Consider the following 18559-nt stretch of genomic DNA (forward strand, 5'->3'; position numbering starts at 1 on the left):
CTGTCCCAAGGAATGCACTCCTCCCTCTTTGAAGAAGAGTTCAGTGTGAAGGCCTACTCAAGGACGAGGAAGGGCGTTAAGAGGGCGGTTCATGGTAGAAATCCCCTCACCAATCTCTCAGGGAGATTAAACCCAAGCCACTATGGGTACCATTAGAAATTTGGAGCCAAGGGAGAAGAGTTGAAGAACAAGAAGAATTCCCGAAGAATTTGAATCATGGGAGTTCTAAGGAGTTGTGAAAAATCCAGAGGCTTGAAATGGCTAGGATATTTTTCCAAAGAGATCAAGTAAAGATTATATAGAGGAATGGTTGAGTAACAATAGTGTTCGTGGGGAAGTACAAAGGGTTTCAGGCAAACGAACGGTTGCATTAAAATAGCACAAGTTTCGAGTAGGGGTATGCGAATGTGGTGGCTATTCAATCATTATTTATGCCTTGAGTTGCAGGCTCGACAATGATTGAAGGGGGCATTGTTTGGGTTAATATTTAGACTTTGGACTTAAAGGAAAGAAAGCCCAAAAGAACTAAAGAAAGGAGACTTGCTTGAGGCCCAGCACCAAGCCCATCCATCTATCTCAAAGATAATATGACGGCCCCTCATTAATGCAAAGGTTAGGTGCTTACAAGGGAAGTGACAACCGATAGAAATCAACCTACTATGAGCCCAAAAGCAGTTTCTGAAGAGCAGAACATGTAAAAAATGTGATGACTTGCTGAAGTGCTTTTGGGCAAAGCTTACAACAGCCAAGATCATTGCCTATAAAAGGGAAAACAGGGCCCAGAGACAAGGACACTCAACCAATCAAACAAACAAACATACAAACTCTGCTCTCAAGCCAGATTTCCATCTAAAAGCTGTAATCAACCCATATCTCAATCCTTTTCAGGATCATTCCCTACAGAAGCCATATTTTGTTTAGTTTAAAGCTCTGCTATCACCCTTAGTGGTGTAGTATCGATTGTCTTGTGTAAACTTGTTTACCATCCATCCATTCCAAACACACAACCTTTTGTAATCACAAAGAGAAGAGACTGCAAGACGTTCAACCTTGCCCGACAGGGTGAAATCTTGCCCAACTCTCTTGTTTCGTCTTTCCATTAGTAGATCTGGTATTATGATGTATTCTACAGTATATATTCAAGTTATTTGCAGTCTTTTGGTGATCAGAAGCTCCATTAGTCCTCAGATCTGGTTCACTTAGTGGTTTTACGATCATAAAAGATGAATGGGAATTAGACCGATGTCTTAAGCCAGATCTGGACTTTCACCCTTTAAAGCGTACAAGATAATAAACTAAAAGTCCTTGGTCTCAAGGCACACAAAAGAACTTAATGTAGACTTAACTCATATATGACAATCATTTGATAACAAGAAGTTAGAATAACTTGGGGCGCAAGTAACTGACTTAAACACATTTGTTCTACATCTGCCATACTGAGATAGCAGTGGCACACCTAAGCACTTAGCTAGTTTTGATTATGAGCCTGAATGCCTACACCTAAGGCCCTACAAAGGCACCTTACAGAACAAACTTTGTTCTCTTCTTGCAGCCTATTAGCAAGAAGGAGCTCGACAACCACCAAAGTGCCAACTCCTCGGGGAGCTGTGTGCTCGAGCCAGGGACCTTTCCCAATGAAATTCCTGCCCGAACAGAGGTAGCAATCGATCGTTAGCCTCACCTTCTTTGGCTTTGCTCCTGAGTTATGTCGAAGATCCGACCCCTTTGTTATAACATTTTATCACACACCCTATATTTCTCACACAAATATTCCAACCACCCCTTCTTACAAATTCCATACTACTAGGGAATAGGGATGGAGAATAAGGAACAGTTGACAGACTCAACTCTAAGCTGAATATTCGTGAGAATCACCAGATCAAGTATCAAGATTCTATACATCGGTATAACCGGTTTCATCATCTTCTGGAAATCATCCATCCGAAAGCTGAAAATCAGAGTTAGTTTGAGGGAAGACAATGTGCACAACTGTCAATCACATATATGTGATGTAGGTGTTGGGAGAAGTCAGTTTCATTAGAGGAGGATACACCAGGCTCCTCTGCGCTGTTCACATCCCATATAGTATCCTTATAATTTTCTCCAAAACAAGTTGATCAGTTCCTTCCTAACTATATTAGTCTCGTATCTGTTCAACATTTTACACAAATATTGCACAGAAACGTGTCTGTTAACTGAGATCCGGAGCTACAGATCATCCATCACCAAACGCATTTGTCCAACAAATTTTGCTATGCAATTTGCAAAGGCAATGGACACCGAATGCAACCATACGATGACAAGTTTGAAGATGAAATGTGATGGGCAGCACTTCATCATACGGATGGAGGATATATATCAAATGCGTTAACGTCTTATCACCTGTATATTCATGGATGGGGATGAATGAAATTTTTTTTATTGATCAGGTCAGGTACCAAAAGAAAGATAAAGTCATAACACAAATGCGAATGCTTGAGCAACCAAGAATGCAAGCAACAGGCTACCGGTATTACAACCTGAGACATAACCCCAAAATTAAAACAACAAAACAAGAACTCCTCATGCAATCATATAAGTAAACTAAATCTCTGCTGCTCATAAGTACAACAGCCGTCGCAGAAGCTCTTTAATTTGCCTCTTATCTAGTTTGTCTCGTCTATCTTTCGCTTGCATAGATGTTCTTCTACCCAGTTTTGGGTGCCCCTCTATTGTCTAATTCAGTCAAAGTCGCATGCATTTTGCCATCCAATTTCTAAAACACTCTGCCCCGAACTCCACGACCTGAAAGTTAAAACCATCCCTCCCACTTTTCCTCACCTAAAATCATATCTTCTCTCTCTTTTTTTTTTTTTTTTTTCCCTCTTTTTTCTTTATTTTATTTTTATTTTTATATATTTTATTTTCAAGAAAGGAAAGAAAAACAAGCAAACCCCAGCCCAAATAAAAAACCAAGAAGGAAAATACCTACAAGTGCTTCTTCAACCTTCCCATTCCAACCCCTTTTGAGCTTTATTAATTACCCTTCTGTTATTCCTCTGTAATTTCGAACCCAATGTAACACATTTCTCTTTTGTTATTTCGTTTCATTAATTTATTGATAGTAATTCTTGTATTCTCCTCAACCCCACCAGCTGTAACTTGTGCTTTACTTTTTCAATCCTCAATCCTCGTGTCATTGGCTCAAGGGGTTCTTGGGTTGCTTCTGATAACTCATAATATTATTCAACTGGGTTTTCATTGTTTAATCATAATATTATTAATATTATTGTTGATAATTGATTGATTAATCATGCTTCAATCCCAGCAGAAAAACCCATATGGGGCTGGGGCTTCACAATCTCTGCAGAAACAACCAGAAACGCCCTTCTCCATAAGGTGATTATTTCTTTCGATTTTCTTCCATTAATTTCAAATATAAAATGTTCTTTCTTACTTTCATACAACTGTGTACTGTTCTCCCCAGAAGAACAATTGGAGTAAACTAAATTTCCTGTTTCCACTTAGCAGCAGCTCGCATACGAAATATTTTATGTGAATGATATCGACGCTACATTTCAGATTTTAACTGAAACATGGTTGTGAAAATATTTCCTTTACTTGGGCATGGCTTGATTTTCTTATGAACAAATTGCGGTTCTCGGTAATATATGAGGTATATTTAGTAGTCGTGAGCGTGAAGAAAGCAAGGCGGACTTTAGTTCCCACGTATCTTCTAATAGCATATATGGTTTCAACTGATCAACCTTCAACTACAATACCAAGTTCACACCTTAATGTCGTTCAGTGCAATGAAACTTTGACTTCTTCTAGGAAGCCAAGGCATATGAAAAACGACACAAGGGTAAGAAGCGGTCGATGGGGAATATCTTAGATGTAGCCAAGCCTTTTACATCGGAGGATCTCCTTAGAATTAAAAGATTGTGCTGTATTTCAAGCGGTGTCGGGGGTTCGAATCCTTCCTCGCCCACAACCGGCCGAAAAGGGAAGGACCTTTTCCTTTTGGGGTAGGAAAATCATGATCGGGAGACAATAACTCAACCCCCCCAACACAACCCCACCACCCCGCCCGCCACCCCCCCCCCCCCCCCCCCCAAAACGGGGCTATTCCGTTAATTATTAATTTGAGATTCATGTATCTTAGGTTGTGATGTAATGTTTTGTAGTAATTTTGATGCATTGTAAGTTGTGTTTTAAATTAAGTGGCTAGGTGGAACAATTTAATATGTTTCGGTGGCTTAGGAAGTTGTATTTGCATTGATGAAGATGTTTTGGCACACTAGTATATTAGGGAGGGAGTTTGATATGTTAAAGGAGACAATTGGGAATTATAATTTTATGGTAACGAAGAATTGAGCATTGCTCTTCTATCATTTTTCTGTCAAGCCTCGTCTGTTTTTTGACATCTCCTCTATCTCTTTGTCGTTCTGCATTATTTGGTACCAGAGCTTCACTATGTTCTTTGGGTTGCTTCCGCGCTATTTATCTAAATGGCAACGATGGGAGGTAGAGGAAGGCGTGGTAACCAAGAGCCTAGGGATCTGAGAGTTGAAAGAGATGATGAAATTCAAGAGCTGCGACAAGAAATCGAGTTGCTTGGCTTGTCCTGCATCAAGTGGATCAAAGCAGATTAGCCGCTGTGGTTGAAGACCATGGCTGTGATTTACAATCTGTTTGAAGAGCACACTATCAAAGAAACTAGTTTCATAGATTGGAATTTACCACCAATTTATGATGTGTATGTTGATGACGATCTCAAAGAGAACTTTTTCGATGGGTGTTCTCTACTAATTTATGGCGAGCAAGATGAAGATTACAAGGCTATGCTTAAGTGCTGCTTGCAACTTGGAGTCAATGCCAATCCTGCTCCAATTTTTCATGAATACTGCTACGATGACAAAGGAATGAGTTCATCTATGAAAGAACGGTGCGTGCATCATCATAAAGAGGTAATATTTGACCTTGATACCCATTATTTATGTGACTACATTTGGGAATCCTTTATTGCTTTCCACAGTAGGAAAATATACTTGGACCAAAGCATTTTTCCAAGTCATTAATATCAAAAGGAAATCTGGAAGATTGACGAGCATTTTTCAAAAGAAATTGTTGCTATCATGAAACGGTTAAGCGGTGCACAGAACTTGAGAAAGTTTTGGAAAGCAAAATACTTGGAATATTCTACTATTTGGATTTGCTCAAGGAATTGGAAAATTTTGGTACTAAATTGGGTATTGTGGAACATCTTGGTTGGACATCCAAAAGATCGAGGAAAAAAAAAAAGAGGTCAATTGAAACTCGAGGATGAGTTTTTTTCGAGAAGAAGAAAATGGTGTGGGAGGATGACTTGGAGAAAACAATTTGAAACCGTTAATATGTTTTGGAATAAGAAAGGTTTTGTATTTTAATTACTTGGGAAATTGTTAAGTTATTTTGGGAGTTGTATGGGTGTCATGGAAACTTAAAGTTTATTAATCTGTAAACACTTATAAATATTGTACTAGAAAACCTTGAATGGGAGACTTGAATGAATTAAAAATATTATTTACTTAGTGCAATCGAAGTGACTGATGTGAGCAAGTTCTGTTGCCCTTGGTTGAGCGAATCCTAGGTCATCTATCCCTATCTCCTTGAGACCTTTGGTTCCGTCCTGCATCACCCCGCGAACACAGCTTACAACTTTCATCGTACTGTCCTCTTGAGCAGGGGGGTGAAGGAATTGAGAATTTGATTTATGTTAAGCAAGATCGCAACTCTGATCTAACCAAGGATTACTCGAGTGAAAAGCTTGAAAGATCGGTAGTGAAGCAGCGAATCTGAGCATGCAGTCCAGCACAATCTTTGTAGTGAAGTTCATATTTAGCGGTTGCAAGTCTAATGTCCGATTATTAGATAAAATTGCACATTATAAATGAGGTAAGTCTCAGCTTCGTTATCTTTCTCCCATGATTGACTATCGATGCTCATAAGTTTTAAGGATTTTTAGTAACACTTTGATTGCATCTCCATGCAATCATTCATAGTCGTAGAGTTTATAAAATGATCTGAAACGACAAATGTCTTTGATTTGAAATTCGTTCTAAAAACTGTGTTCCTAGACCGTTATCTAATATATATACCTATAAACAAAGACAATAACAATACAACTAGTACAAATAAATATTCTCAAAGCATGTACGTGTGCCAGCTTTCCCTTTGAACATTAATCCTTGTGAAATGCTTGTCCACTGCGGAGTGAATACATAGGATATGTATGCGATGAGGGACGGTAGGGGTGCATCCAGTTGTTTATCTTGAACCATATCCAAGCTAAGGAAAGCATGGTCCCTGGCATTTCCAGCCAAGGTTCAGATTTTCCTATGGAGAGCACGCCACATCATATTGCCATATATGATGGCAACTTATTCATCGTTGAGTTCCACGGGATTGAGATACCTGAGTTGTCATGGTCTTTTGAAGTCATTTTCTTTCCTTATTGACAAGGCTGTGTTCAATAGCAGAGCCAGGAATTATTTGGTTGGTGGGCTAAACTAAAATTATTACTAAGAGATCAAATGGTTAAATTTTTTTGTTACTTACATAAAGTTACACAATAAAAAACCTGAAAGTAATAATTTGAAGTAAGAAATTTAACCATGAATAAAGCAAGTTTCAACTAGATTTAACAAAGAAAACATTTGAAGTTGCAATTTATAGTAGAAAGAAAATACATCATCAATCTTGTCATAACAACTTAACAAATAAAAGAAAAAGTACTTATTCAAGTTGCGCCCTTCGATCCTTAATGGAATTGAAATCCTTTGTTATTTCTTCTGAATCAATCTTTTCGGCAAGCTCTTTTTCAATGTACACAACCATTGAATCTGCTAGATATTCACTCTCCATCTTGTTGTGAAGTCTTGTTTTAATAATACAAGTTTACATAATAAATTATATTTCCAAGAAATCTATTAGACTATCAGAAAAAATATATTAAACTTGAAATTGAATTTTTAAAATATGATTGTATGAACTCTTAAAATTAAAGCAATAAACAAATAAAATCATCAAGATATAAAAATAAAATGGTCAAAAACTTACCTATTGATGAGAAAAATCAATAAACTTTCTCACTTGTTGATGCGAGAATTATACGCACACAAATTAAACCCTCTTTTTGTCAATTGTAGTATAAGTATAAGTAGGGATCGTTCTGGACCGGGGATTAGGAGGGATTGTTAACCACTTGGATTTGACTCAAAAACGTAAAAACAAGTTATAAACGCTATACTAGACTCAAAGAATGCAAAACTTAAAGTAAGATAGATTAAGACTAAGACTTAAACGAAATATGGGGGGGGGGGATTTAGGTTTGGACGAGTTTAAACTAAAATGGATAGATTGCAAAGAAAACAAATTGTAAATACGAAATTGACGGAAATGAATGGATGGGAAGCTAGCTAAGGGGTTCATCTCCACACATGTTATACTTGCATACAAAATGATTTCTAATTGCTTTTCAATAAACCATGAATTCTCAACGCCCGGGGTTAATTAGGTCCGCTTAAATTAACCGTCAAGTTTTCCTTAAGTTAATGAATTGGATGATTGCATACGACAACCCAAAGCATTCCTCACAAGTTCCCTACATGAATTGCATAATAGAGATACGAACAAGAATCATTAAGCAACATGAAAACTATAAGAGTTGACGAGGCATTCGTTACTATGATTGCATGAAACTTATGCCAAGAATTTGTTTAACGCGATTGTTTATAAGCAACCTCCACTACTTGTGAATATAAGTTCATAACTATTACGTGAAACTCACTTATATTCTAGCATCAAATTCATGCATGAAAATTAAGCGTTCATTCTTAATAAACATACATAAATAGGTTATCAATCAAACAGTTAAACAAATTGAATTCACAACTTATGAAACGTAATTAAAAGTAATCAAATCATATTGCAAGCATAAACATATATTTCGAATCACCCCCTAGCTAAGGGGGGTTTAGTTCCTCATAAACAAAGAGAATTGAAATTAAACATTGAAATCAAAGAAACACCTAAACATTCCAACAACTCAAACTTGAATTGTATGAACGTTTAGGCCCTCTTCTCTTCCTCTTTATTGTGGCACAAGGTCTAAGAATAGTTGGTTTGGGGTGGAATGGAAGTGTGGAATGGAGTGGAGAAGGATGGAAATGGAAGAGGATAGATAGAAAATGGAAAGAAACCCACGGCAAGGAAGGGAATTTGTTGTGTTGTGGTGTGTTGTGAATGGAATTAGATGATGTTGAATGAATGGGAATGCAAGGGTTTTTATAGGGAGAGAATGGGTGAGAATGGCTGTTTGTTTAAGCATGCAAGTGGCTAGTTAATGATGGAAAAACAACTAGGAAAGCATATGAAAGCTGGAATTGCATGTGAAGGTGTGTGTATGTGCTGGAAATGCATTGAAAGCCCACGGCAAGGATGTTCTCTTGCTTATTTTCTGTCTACATGATGAAAGGTTAATGAATAATGCATGTAGGTGGCTGCAATGATGAATAATGAGAGCTGGAAATGAAAGGGAAAGCTGGAAAGTGTGTGAAGATGCTGGAATTGCATTGAAAGCCCACAGCAAGGAGTTTTGGTGTTGTGTAAATGCATGTGAATGCATGGCATTTGAAATGATTGTTGTTGGAAATGAATGATTAAATGTGCATGGCTGGAATGATGAAGAATAAAGGGTGCATGTGGGTTGGAAGTGATGAAGGAAATGCATGTGAAGGGTTTGGGAATGCACGGCAAAGATGGGTTGATTGATTGAGTGTGCATGTGGCTGTTTTATGAAAGGAATGCTAGGTTGTAAAGCATGTGCAATGGCTGGAAATGAGTGTGTTTTGGACGGCACAAGGGTGGAAAATGAATGTGTGGCTGCATGGTTAAATGATTAAAGGGTGAATGCATGTGAGTGATAACTAGATTTGCTTGGTGGAAAGCTGGAAATGAATGGGAATGCACGGCATGGATGGTTTCTTGATGGTTTTGGGTTTGTGATGCATTGTTTGATTGGGCTAAAGGTTTTGCATGGCTCAAAGGTTTGTTTGATTGGGCTAGGCCCTTTGTTTTATGTCCCAAAGAGCATACAAGGCCTTCAAATTCGTCCATCCTCTTGGCTCCATGGATAAGCTATCCAATCCATGCCCAAAAATGCTCCAAATAGCCTCAAAATGCACTTTCTTGCTTCCTAAGCCCTTAGAACCTGAAAACACACAAAAGAAGCATAAAGGACTAAAATGACTAAAGAAACATAACGTAAATGCACGAGAACAAGCCATTTAAGTCGCATGAATATGCTCCTATCACTTGTATGCTTGGTTTCTGTGAACTACAGACGAGACAGGACGAAGGCTTCTTGAACTGAAAAGTGAAATAGGGTCACCGTTGTACCCCAAAAGTCGAAAAAAAAAATATAATAAACTACTCCTAGGAAACCTAAAATAATAAAATATTAAATCTACTTTTTAAAATGGATGACTACTCCTAGGAAATCTAAACTAATCACTATAGACTACTCCCTATAAACTAATCAAATAAATAGACTTATTGGGACGTGTGTGTCAGTGTGTGTACAATTTGAAATATAATAATAATAAATTTTGATATTGATTAAAGTAAATCATTTCTTTAATATTTATTAACTCTTACTTTTTCTAAAAGTAATCATATTTTTCAGAACTTTTACTTGTTGGGTGGGCTATAACAATTAAAAATAATATAATAGTCTAAATTATCAGTATTTTTAACCTTAAACAACTAAAACTCTCCCTATGCTATAGCCCACCTTAGCCTTGTTATTGCCTCCGCAGTTGGCTGTGTTATTGTAGCAGTTTCTTCTTTTATTCTCAATATCAAAGTACGTGGAAACATGTTGGACGATTTCCCAAAAAATGTGTTGTGATGCTACATCTACTGATAGTGCATCAGTGATGCTGCATATGGAGTCTACTACCAAGGTGACCCCTAGGGTAAATCTCTGGGGTAAGACTCATTGTCATCTTTAGGGTAAGGGTATGTAAATCACCTTTTTCCCTTGATTTAAGGGAGGAGACTGATTGGGGTAATGTCTTTGTGCAAGGTTTAGATTAGGTAGGCAACATGCCTTCTTCTTTCTTGTCAGCTATTTTCTACAGCCATCCTTCCCATCTCTTTTCCCTCTCCTTTCTCATATATAATCAGACTCACTCTTGTACAAAAATACATGAAATATACATTGAAACTTCAAACCAGAAAATCTACATGGTATCAGAGCAGGTTTTGTAACCTGCCTCTGGCCATTTTTTTCCGCTGCATCTTTCCTTCAATCTTAAGCCATGGTTGAAGAAGATTTAGTAAACATAGAGGGTGACATCTCGCATACCTCTCCTTCAAATTTCTCGAACATCAAGGTTAACACCAATCAACTTTTTTGTTCAGTTCTCTTGAATGAGTTTAACTATCTTCCTTGGTCTCGAGCTGTGTCTCTTGCTCTCGGAGGCAAAGGGAAATTAGGGTTTGTAAATGGAAGTGTGGAAGCTCCAGACATCTCTTCCTCTACATATGGTGCATGGCTTTGCAAGGATCAACTTGTCATGTCTTTGCTGCTCAACACTATGGAGAAACATGTTGCTGAGATTTTTAGCTACTACAATTCTTCATGTGAGCTTTGGAAAGCCTTGCTGGATATGTATGGAAATCAAAACAACTATGCACGTGTCTTCCAACTTAAGAAGGACATTGCCAATGCCCAACAAGAAGGGAAAGCATTTGTTCAACACCTTGGATGCCTCAAGGGTATGTGGAATGAGTTGGATGTATACCTTCCACTTACCACAGATCCTGCCATTCTCCTGAAACGAGCAGAGGAAGATAGAATATATCAGCTGTTGGGGAGTTTGAACTCCAAGAATAAGGATCTAAGGAGTCATGTCTTGACGAGTCAAGAGCTTCCCACCTTCAACAATGTCTGTGCAACTATCCAACGAGAAGAAGCAAGGAAGAAAGTGATGAATGCTAAGCACAAGTCGAGATTGACCGAGACTCGTGCATATGCTTCAAATTACAAGATCTCAGAGGCTAAGGTGTACAAGGGTAGAAATCCACACCTGAAATGCAAATATTGCAATGTCTTGGTCATGTTGAAGACAAGTGTTGGGAACTTCATCCTGAACTCAAGCCTAAGTTTAGCAAAGATGCAAAAATGATACCAAGGTCCTCACAGCAATTTCAACCTCAGTATAAGGCCCAACTTGCTAATGCTCATCCCTCTATTGTCTAACAAGGATCCATGGAGTTCACTGCCAATCCATTGTCTCTTATCAATGAGTTTGCAGCTTATCTTCAAAGCGAGGGACATGGAGGAGGTTCACAAGCTCAAGGAAATGAAGAGAAAAATCATGCAGCCATGTTGGGACAGTTTTCCAGATTTCTTAATGGAAATGAGAAAGTTTCAATGGATGAAGCACCAGGTATACTCAAAGCATTCACTACTGCCTTGTTAACTAGTACTGAAAATGATTATTGGATAATTGATTCAAGAGCCACATATCATATGACAAACAAAATCACAAGCTTGCATCATTTTAAACGTTTTTCAAATCCCTCACTTGTGTCTGTTGCAAATGGAAAAACTATTTTAGTTTTGGGAAAAGGAGAAATAAACTTACTCTCACACAAAACACCTTCCACTATCTTATATGTACCAACCTTTCCTTTCCAACTTTTGTCAATTGGAAAGATCACAAACACCCTAAACTACCGTGCCATTTTCTCACCAAATAACGTGATCTTTCGGGATGTTCTCACCATGAAGATGATTAGTGAAGGGGTATTCATAAATGGAGTTTACTACTTGTGCAACAACACCTATTTTACATAGGCTCTTCAAGCTCAATCGAACACCTATTTGGCATAAGAGATTAGCTCACCCCTTTGAAGTTATCTTGTCTAAACTGTTTCCAAATTTTTGTAAATCACATTTTACTTGTGATACTTGTCAATTTTCTAAGTTTACTAGACTATCTTTTGGTAACTCAATGTTTAGGACAAGCAAATTTTTTGAAATGGTGCACACCGATGTATGGGGACCAGCAACTGAATCAATAGAAGGGTTTAGGTACTTTGTCTTATTTGTTGATGACCTCTCTCAAATGAGTTTTGTGTATCTTATGAAATCAAAGAGTGAAGTCCAAACTATTTTCAAAGATTTTCATATGCATGTTAAAACACAATTTCAATCAGACATTATGGTGTTGAGATCAGATAATGGCACTAAATTTCTATCCAACAACATGTTTCAATACATAAGTTCTCAGGGCATAATACATCAAACTAGTTGTGTAGGGACTCCCCAACAAAATGGAGTAGCCGAGAGAAAAAATAGAGATCTCTTGGAGAAGACTCGTGCTCTTATGCTTCATATGCATGTTCCAAAGAAATTTTGGTCATTAGCCATCCTCACTGCCACTTACCTCATCAACCGACTCCCAAGTTGTGTGCTAAGGTTTAAATCTCCCTATAAAGTACTCAAGGGTAGAAAAATTGATTTGACACACCTCAAGGTATTTGGATGTGTTTGCTTTGTTCACATTCAAGCCTTAAACCGTGACAAATTAGATGCCAGGCAACCAAGTGTGTGTTGTGGGGTATTCTTCCACAAAAAGGGGATACAAGTGCTACAATCCAGCCACTAAGAATTGTGTTGTGTCAAAGGATGTGAAATTTGAAGAAGATTGCCCTTATTTTACTCACAAAGGGAATACTATAGGTCAGGGGGAGGAACTGTTTGAACTGTTTCCACTTCCTCTGATCATTAATAATCCAATGTTAGAAGAAAGCTCAGTTGCTATGACACCAGATATTGAAGAAATACAAACTGACTCAATCTCTAATCATCGTATCCTTACCAATGAGGGAGACGAGGAGTCTCATTTTGATCATTCACAATCTCCTACAGAGTCTCAAGCGCTTAGAAGAAATCATTCTCGAACCAGAAAACCTCCAACTATGCTACAAGACTATGTTACTTATGCCTCACGGTATCCTATTAGTGAAAGTATCAGCCTTGGTGAGTTCTCAACATCTCAGGCTGCATTTCTCTGTGAAATTGATAAACACAACGAACCTAGAAGCTTTCAAGAGGCATCTCTCCTCCCATAATGGAATCAAGCCATGGCAGATGAGCTTCATGCTCTAGAAGAAAATAAAACTTGGAGCTTGGTTCAACTACTACCAGGAAAAAAGGCTATTGGAAGTCGTTGGATTTATAAGATTAAATTCAAGGATGATGGTTCTATCAAGAGACACAAGGCTAAACTTGTTGCTCGAGGGTTTACTTAAACCTTTGGGGTAGATTACAAGGAAACATTTGCACCTGTGACCAAAATGAATTCAATGCAGGTTCTACTCTCAGTTGCAATCAACTGTGGGTGGACTCTTTATCAAATGGATGTGAAGAATGCTTACCTTCACGAAGAGTTACAAGAAAAAGTGTACATGCAGTGTCCTCCAGGTTATGATGGTATTAAAGGCAACATGGTTTGTAAACTATACAAGGCATTCTATGGATTGAAACAATCCCCAAGAGCTTGGTATGCCAAGCTTAGCTCAGGTTTAGAGAAGGCTGGATTCCTACGAAGTAATGCTGACTCCATATTGTTTGTAAGAACTGGCACTAATGGGAAATTTGTGGTGCTTATCTATATCGATGATCTCATCATCATAGGAGATAGTGTCACTGAAATTGAGGCACTAAAACTCTCACTACGCCAAACCTTTGCTATCAAAGACCTGGGAAAGTTGAAGTATTTTTTGGGCATCAAAATGGCACTCTTCAAAGGGATTGTTTCTACATCAACGAAAATATGTATTGGATCTTCTCCAGGAAGGAAAAATGCTTGATTGCAAACCTGCCATCACTCCCGTGGACTCTAAACTAAAGCTCAACACAGATGAAGAAGCTATGCATGATGTGAGCTACTGTCAACGATTGGTGGGCAAACTTATATATCTCACCATCACACGTCCTGATATCACATATGCAGTGAGCTTGGCAAGCCAATTTATGCATTCTCCTATGGTTGATCATCTTAACATGGTTAACAGAGTCTTGCATTATCTCAAGGGTTCGATAGGACAAGGAATCATCATGCGTAACAACAATTCCACTGCCATTAGTGGCTACACTGATGCAGATTGGGCAGGGAATGCACTTGATAGGAAATCTACCACAGGCTATTGCATGTTTGTTGGTGGAAATCTTGTCACTTGGAAGAGTAAGAAGCAACATGTCATTGCTCGCTCCAGTGCAAAGGCTGAATATCAAGCCATGGCAACCACTGCATGTGAACTTATGTGGCTTAAAGGGCTTCTTTCAAACTTAGGGTTTACTAGTACTACTCCTATGTCTCTGTAATAATCAAGTAGCCATGCACATTGCTGCTAACCCTGTGTTCCATGAAAGAAAGAAACACATTGAAGTGGACTGTCATTTTGTTAGAGCGCAAGTGCAAACTCAAGTCATCCGAACCATCTTCAATCAAAGCCATGATTAACTAGTAGATCTCTTTACCAAGGCTCTGGCATCTGCTCCACTCCATCGATTAACCTCCTCGATGTAGCTTGAGGGGGAGTGTTGTGATGCTGCATATGGAGTCTACTACCAAGGTGACCCCTAGGGTAAATATCTAGGGTAAAGCTCATTGTAATCTTTAGGGTAAGGGTATGTAAATCACCTTTTCCCTTGATTTAAGGGAGGAGACTGATTGGGGGTAATGTCTTTGTGTAAGGTTTAGATTAGGTAGGCAACATGCCTTCTTCTTTCTTGTCGGCTGCTTTATGCAACCATCATTCTCATCTCTTTTCTCTCTCTCTTCTCATATATACCCAGACTCACTCTTGTACAAAAATACATGAAATATACATTGAAACTTCAAACCAGAAAATCTACAAAATGTATACATATAATCACAACATACAATTAAGTAAATGCTAAAGTTAAAACTTAATGATGTACAGAATTTAAAACGTACCGTTTCTATTTTTTTGGAAGAAGGCTTGACCCTTATTCATAAGACTACAATTGTCACCAGCAAAGGTTTTTTCAACTCTGGTATGAGCATTATTTGACAAACTAACAACGTTTTTCTCTTTTCGATGACGTGTGTACAATTTTTTTTCAAGTGGGGTCACATCTAGCGTTTCATCATCAACACATTCAATGGCACAGTGCTCAGCAGAAGGTCTGCTAGTGAAGCACTGAGAATTATGGATATAAGTAGTTTTATACTCTTTTTGATTGATGATTATGCTCAAATAATGTATTATCATATTTGTCATCAGTGATATTTTGTTTTCGCTTTATAACATCATTTGTTTGACCATTTATAGGCTTTTTATACATGATGGAAACAAACTGTTACTGTTATTTGAAAAACAAACAACTACAAAACAGATTTATAAAAAAAAATCAATTGAGACATGAAACATATGCAAAAACAATATAGCTCTCATCTAATATAAACAGTAAATGAAAGTTGACTTGAACTATAGAAAACTATATAATTAAACTTTCAATTAAATCATTCCAGAAGTTTAAATTACTAACCTTGAGCAGAGAGCGTTTTGGAAGCTAGAAACAAACAGCTTAGAAACCAGAATAACTAATTGCTTTTCAAATCCTGTTGAAAAAAAAATGATCACTTATCATTAGCTCACAAAAGTAAATTGAATTTAATAAATATAGTTAATTTCATAAAAACAAACAAAGTCTCATTTCTCCATTGCATGTAATGTTTTAACCATAAGTGTTACAACCGTAGCAACTATAATAGCTCGCTGCTTCACATATATATAATTTCTTTGAGCAAATACATTAAAAAACAAATAGACGATCCAAAACCAGTAATCAACATTCCACAGTAACAAAAAAAAAATGGAATTAAAAAACAATCATACTATACAAATAGTTATTCAAAAGGGTGTTGTTGGCCATTGCAAGGAAACCCAATCCAAAATTTACTTTATCAACTCAAACCCTAACACTAAATTGCCAATTTCTTCCCTAGAACGATACGTTTTAGATCCCACGGAGAAGGTCCAAAACGAAGGTTTCTTTCTACTCATAATATTACTCAAGAAATTACTACAACACCCTCCTTTTGCCAACTACATTGTTGAGAATTTGGAGATTACAAAATCAGCAAAAGACTCCAAATAATTTCTTGAATGAAAACAATAGCTTTCCCAAACAACTCCACCTCTACAAATTTGTTAGTTTTAGTTGTTGGCCAGTTCTTGCATCCAAGACACCAATCCCCTAATCCCCTGCTCTAACCGACCAATTATGTGAGAGAGAGAGAGAGAGACCCAATTAATAAATTCGGAAAGAGAGGAGAACCAATATTTCTCTTCTAATACACACCCGAATTTGTGATCCACATTTCATATCAATTTCGTCTCCCCAGGAGTGCAAGAACACTCAAAAAATTATAGCAATGGAAAAAGCAGGCATGATAATCATAAATGAGTATAAAAAAAAAAACTTGAGGCATCCATTTAAATGAAATCACACAAAGCGAAGAAACATTTGATAAAAGCACAACTGCCTTCTCAAATTTTGAGATATCCATCGAAATGAATTCACACAAATTCCAATGATTTAAATAAGAAATGCATACAGAATAATGAAGAAGTGGAGGCACGGAAACCATACCCAAAACAACGGTTCCAGCTGCTGCCAAATTTCAGATTTTTCAACAGAGGACGTCAAAGGCAGAATCCACTTTTAGCTGGCAAAGCCTCGACAACACTACAACTCACCGTAAAACCAAACCGTTAGGGTTTCATTCGTTCAAATCAATAAAAATCCAAAAAAAAAAAACACACACACAGCTGTTATAAAACGCACCTGGGTTCAATAGAATTTATCGGACAATAACTTGAAAACAGGCCGTTCCCAAGCTGGGCTGAAAATTCGTCGGAATTCCGGTGACAACTCCGATATGATAGATGGAAAAAGAGACACAAAGTCTTCCCAGCGATTGCAAGTTCAAGATAAAACCTTGGAAACCAATTTTATGAGTTTCCACAGAACGTCAACAAATCTACGTTCACAGGGATGCATGACTTCTTTGAAAACAAAGATCACAAACGAAATCCCCAAAAAACAAAAATAAGAACCGCAGGATTTTAGAACAAAGGATAAAACTTTAGAGGCCAATTTTGTGAATATTTTGTGAAATAAAGTACAGAGGATTTGAGAGGAACACAAGATTTTAGAAGAACATAACGCAAAATAAGATGGATCGAAGCAGAGTTCAGCGAGAGAGAAGCCAACAAAAAGGTAAGGGGAAGAAAAAACCTAATTGAAGGCTAAAAAAGTAAGATGATGGACCCGTGCCCAACATGGGAGAAGAGAACAGAACGGAGAACCAAGAAGAAGCAGAGGGCAATTTCGCCATTTCACTGTTAATGAGCAGTGTTCATCAACTGAGTTTTAGTACATATAATTTCCATAAATCTCATACTTTTACAATTTGGGACTCCAACAAATGATCATGTAATGATCACAGTTATTCAATTCCACCGATACTTTCCCAATGATTCCACAATGCCTGACACAGTTATTGTTCATGATAATTATGAAACAATATTCAATCACAATATTCTTCAAGAAATATCAACCAAAAGCAAACTTATAAGCATTTGAATCATGTTATCAAGTAGTCACGCAATTGCACCAATTAACATAAATCACACAACTATTTATAAGAAGCCAAGTAATATATATGTATAAGGGTTCCCTGAGAATTTCCCCTACCTCGTTTTCAACAAGCCTTGCTAGTTTTGTTCAGTCGGGAACTCTAGCACTCCATCCAAGTCTAAACTCGAACACCAAATTTCATACAATACAACAAAACCACAAACTAATAGTTAATCAATTATCTTAGCTTATATTCAAACTTAAACATAATACTCACATTAACAACCAGGCCTTCAATGGTTATAAAAATGTTTGAATCAGATTTGGAATGATAAGATGATTTGGGTTTAGGTACTTTTCGAAAATCAACCAAGAAACAAGACAAAATGGAAAGAGAAGCAAAATAGAACTGCTGCAAAACTAGAATTGCAGTTCTAAGAACTCATTTTCTCCTCAGTTTTTTGGCATATAAAAACTCAATGGAAATGAGCAAAATAATAAGATTTCAAAGCTAGTCACGCCAACTTTAGAACCATGTAATTTGTTTCACAAGAAGAACTCAGGATTAAAAAATGCAACACTCAAAAGTGGCCATCCCAATACTGCCCAAAAAATTCTAGTTTTAACAGTCACGGTCAACTATTTTCAACTCTAGGTTAGACCTATCAAAACCCTACCAAAAAACATGAAACGAGAGGGCTTTTGAAGGTTGTCATCCCTATTTTTGAAGCAACTAAAAATATCCCAAATCCACTTTGTATATTGAGAGATATTGAACTCTAAAATTGGCTACCCAAACCTGAAATTTCTAGAAAACCCAGAATTTCAGAATCGTGAATCAAACTTTCA

The 18559-nt window shown here is 37.4% G+C and overlaps 1 protein-coding gene and 2 long non-coding RNA genes across 3 annotated transcripts in view; 1 reads left to right on the forward strand and 2 right to left on the reverse strand.

Moving 5' to 3' along the window:
- LOC137736542 (uncharacterized) overlaps window positions 1-17230 on the reverse strand; it is a 45996-nt gene extending 28766 nt beyond the window's left edge. Inside the window, exons 1-2 of the long non-coding RNA XR_015954813.1 lie at window positions 16721-17230; window positions 15614-15686 (exon numbers count right to left, since the gene is read on the reverse strand). This is a non-coding gene — a long non-coding RNA (uncharacterized LOC137736542). The remainder of the gene's footprint in view (window positions 1-15613; window positions 15687-16720) is intronic.
- On the reverse strand, window positions 5971-7118 carry LOC148691583 (uncharacterized). The gene is made up of 2 exons (XR_015954814.1): window positions 7081-7118; window positions 5971-6484 (listed from the first exon to the last, which is right to left on the reverse strand). It is a non-coding gene; the product is annotated as an uncharacterized LOC148691583 (long non-coding RNA).
- Window positions 9845-11306, forward strand: LOC137737261 (uncharacterized). Its single transcript, XM_088682172.1, has one exon. It carries the CDS (start codon window positions 10344-10346, stop codon window positions 11211-11213), a length of 870 nt encoding a protein of 289 aa, XP_088538298.1. The 5' UTR covers window positions 9845-10343; the 3' UTR covers window positions 11214-11306.
- Window positions 17231-18559: the final 1329 nt, after the last annotated feature.

Source organism: Pyrus communis, chromosome 13 (genome assembly GCF_041283825.1).
Source record: "Pyrus communis isolate YQ-2024b chromosome 13, ASM4128382v1, whole genome shotgun sequence".
Lineage (NCBI taxonomy): Eukaryota > Viridiplantae > Streptophyta > Magnoliopsida > Rosales > Rosaceae > Pyrus > Pyrus communis.

Bases quoted from the DNA above. Each gene is read 5' to 3' on its own strand.
- LOC137737261 (XM_088682172.1), top strand. From the start codon at position 10,344: ATGGTTGAAGAAGATTTAGTAAACATAGAGGGTGACATCTCGCATACC.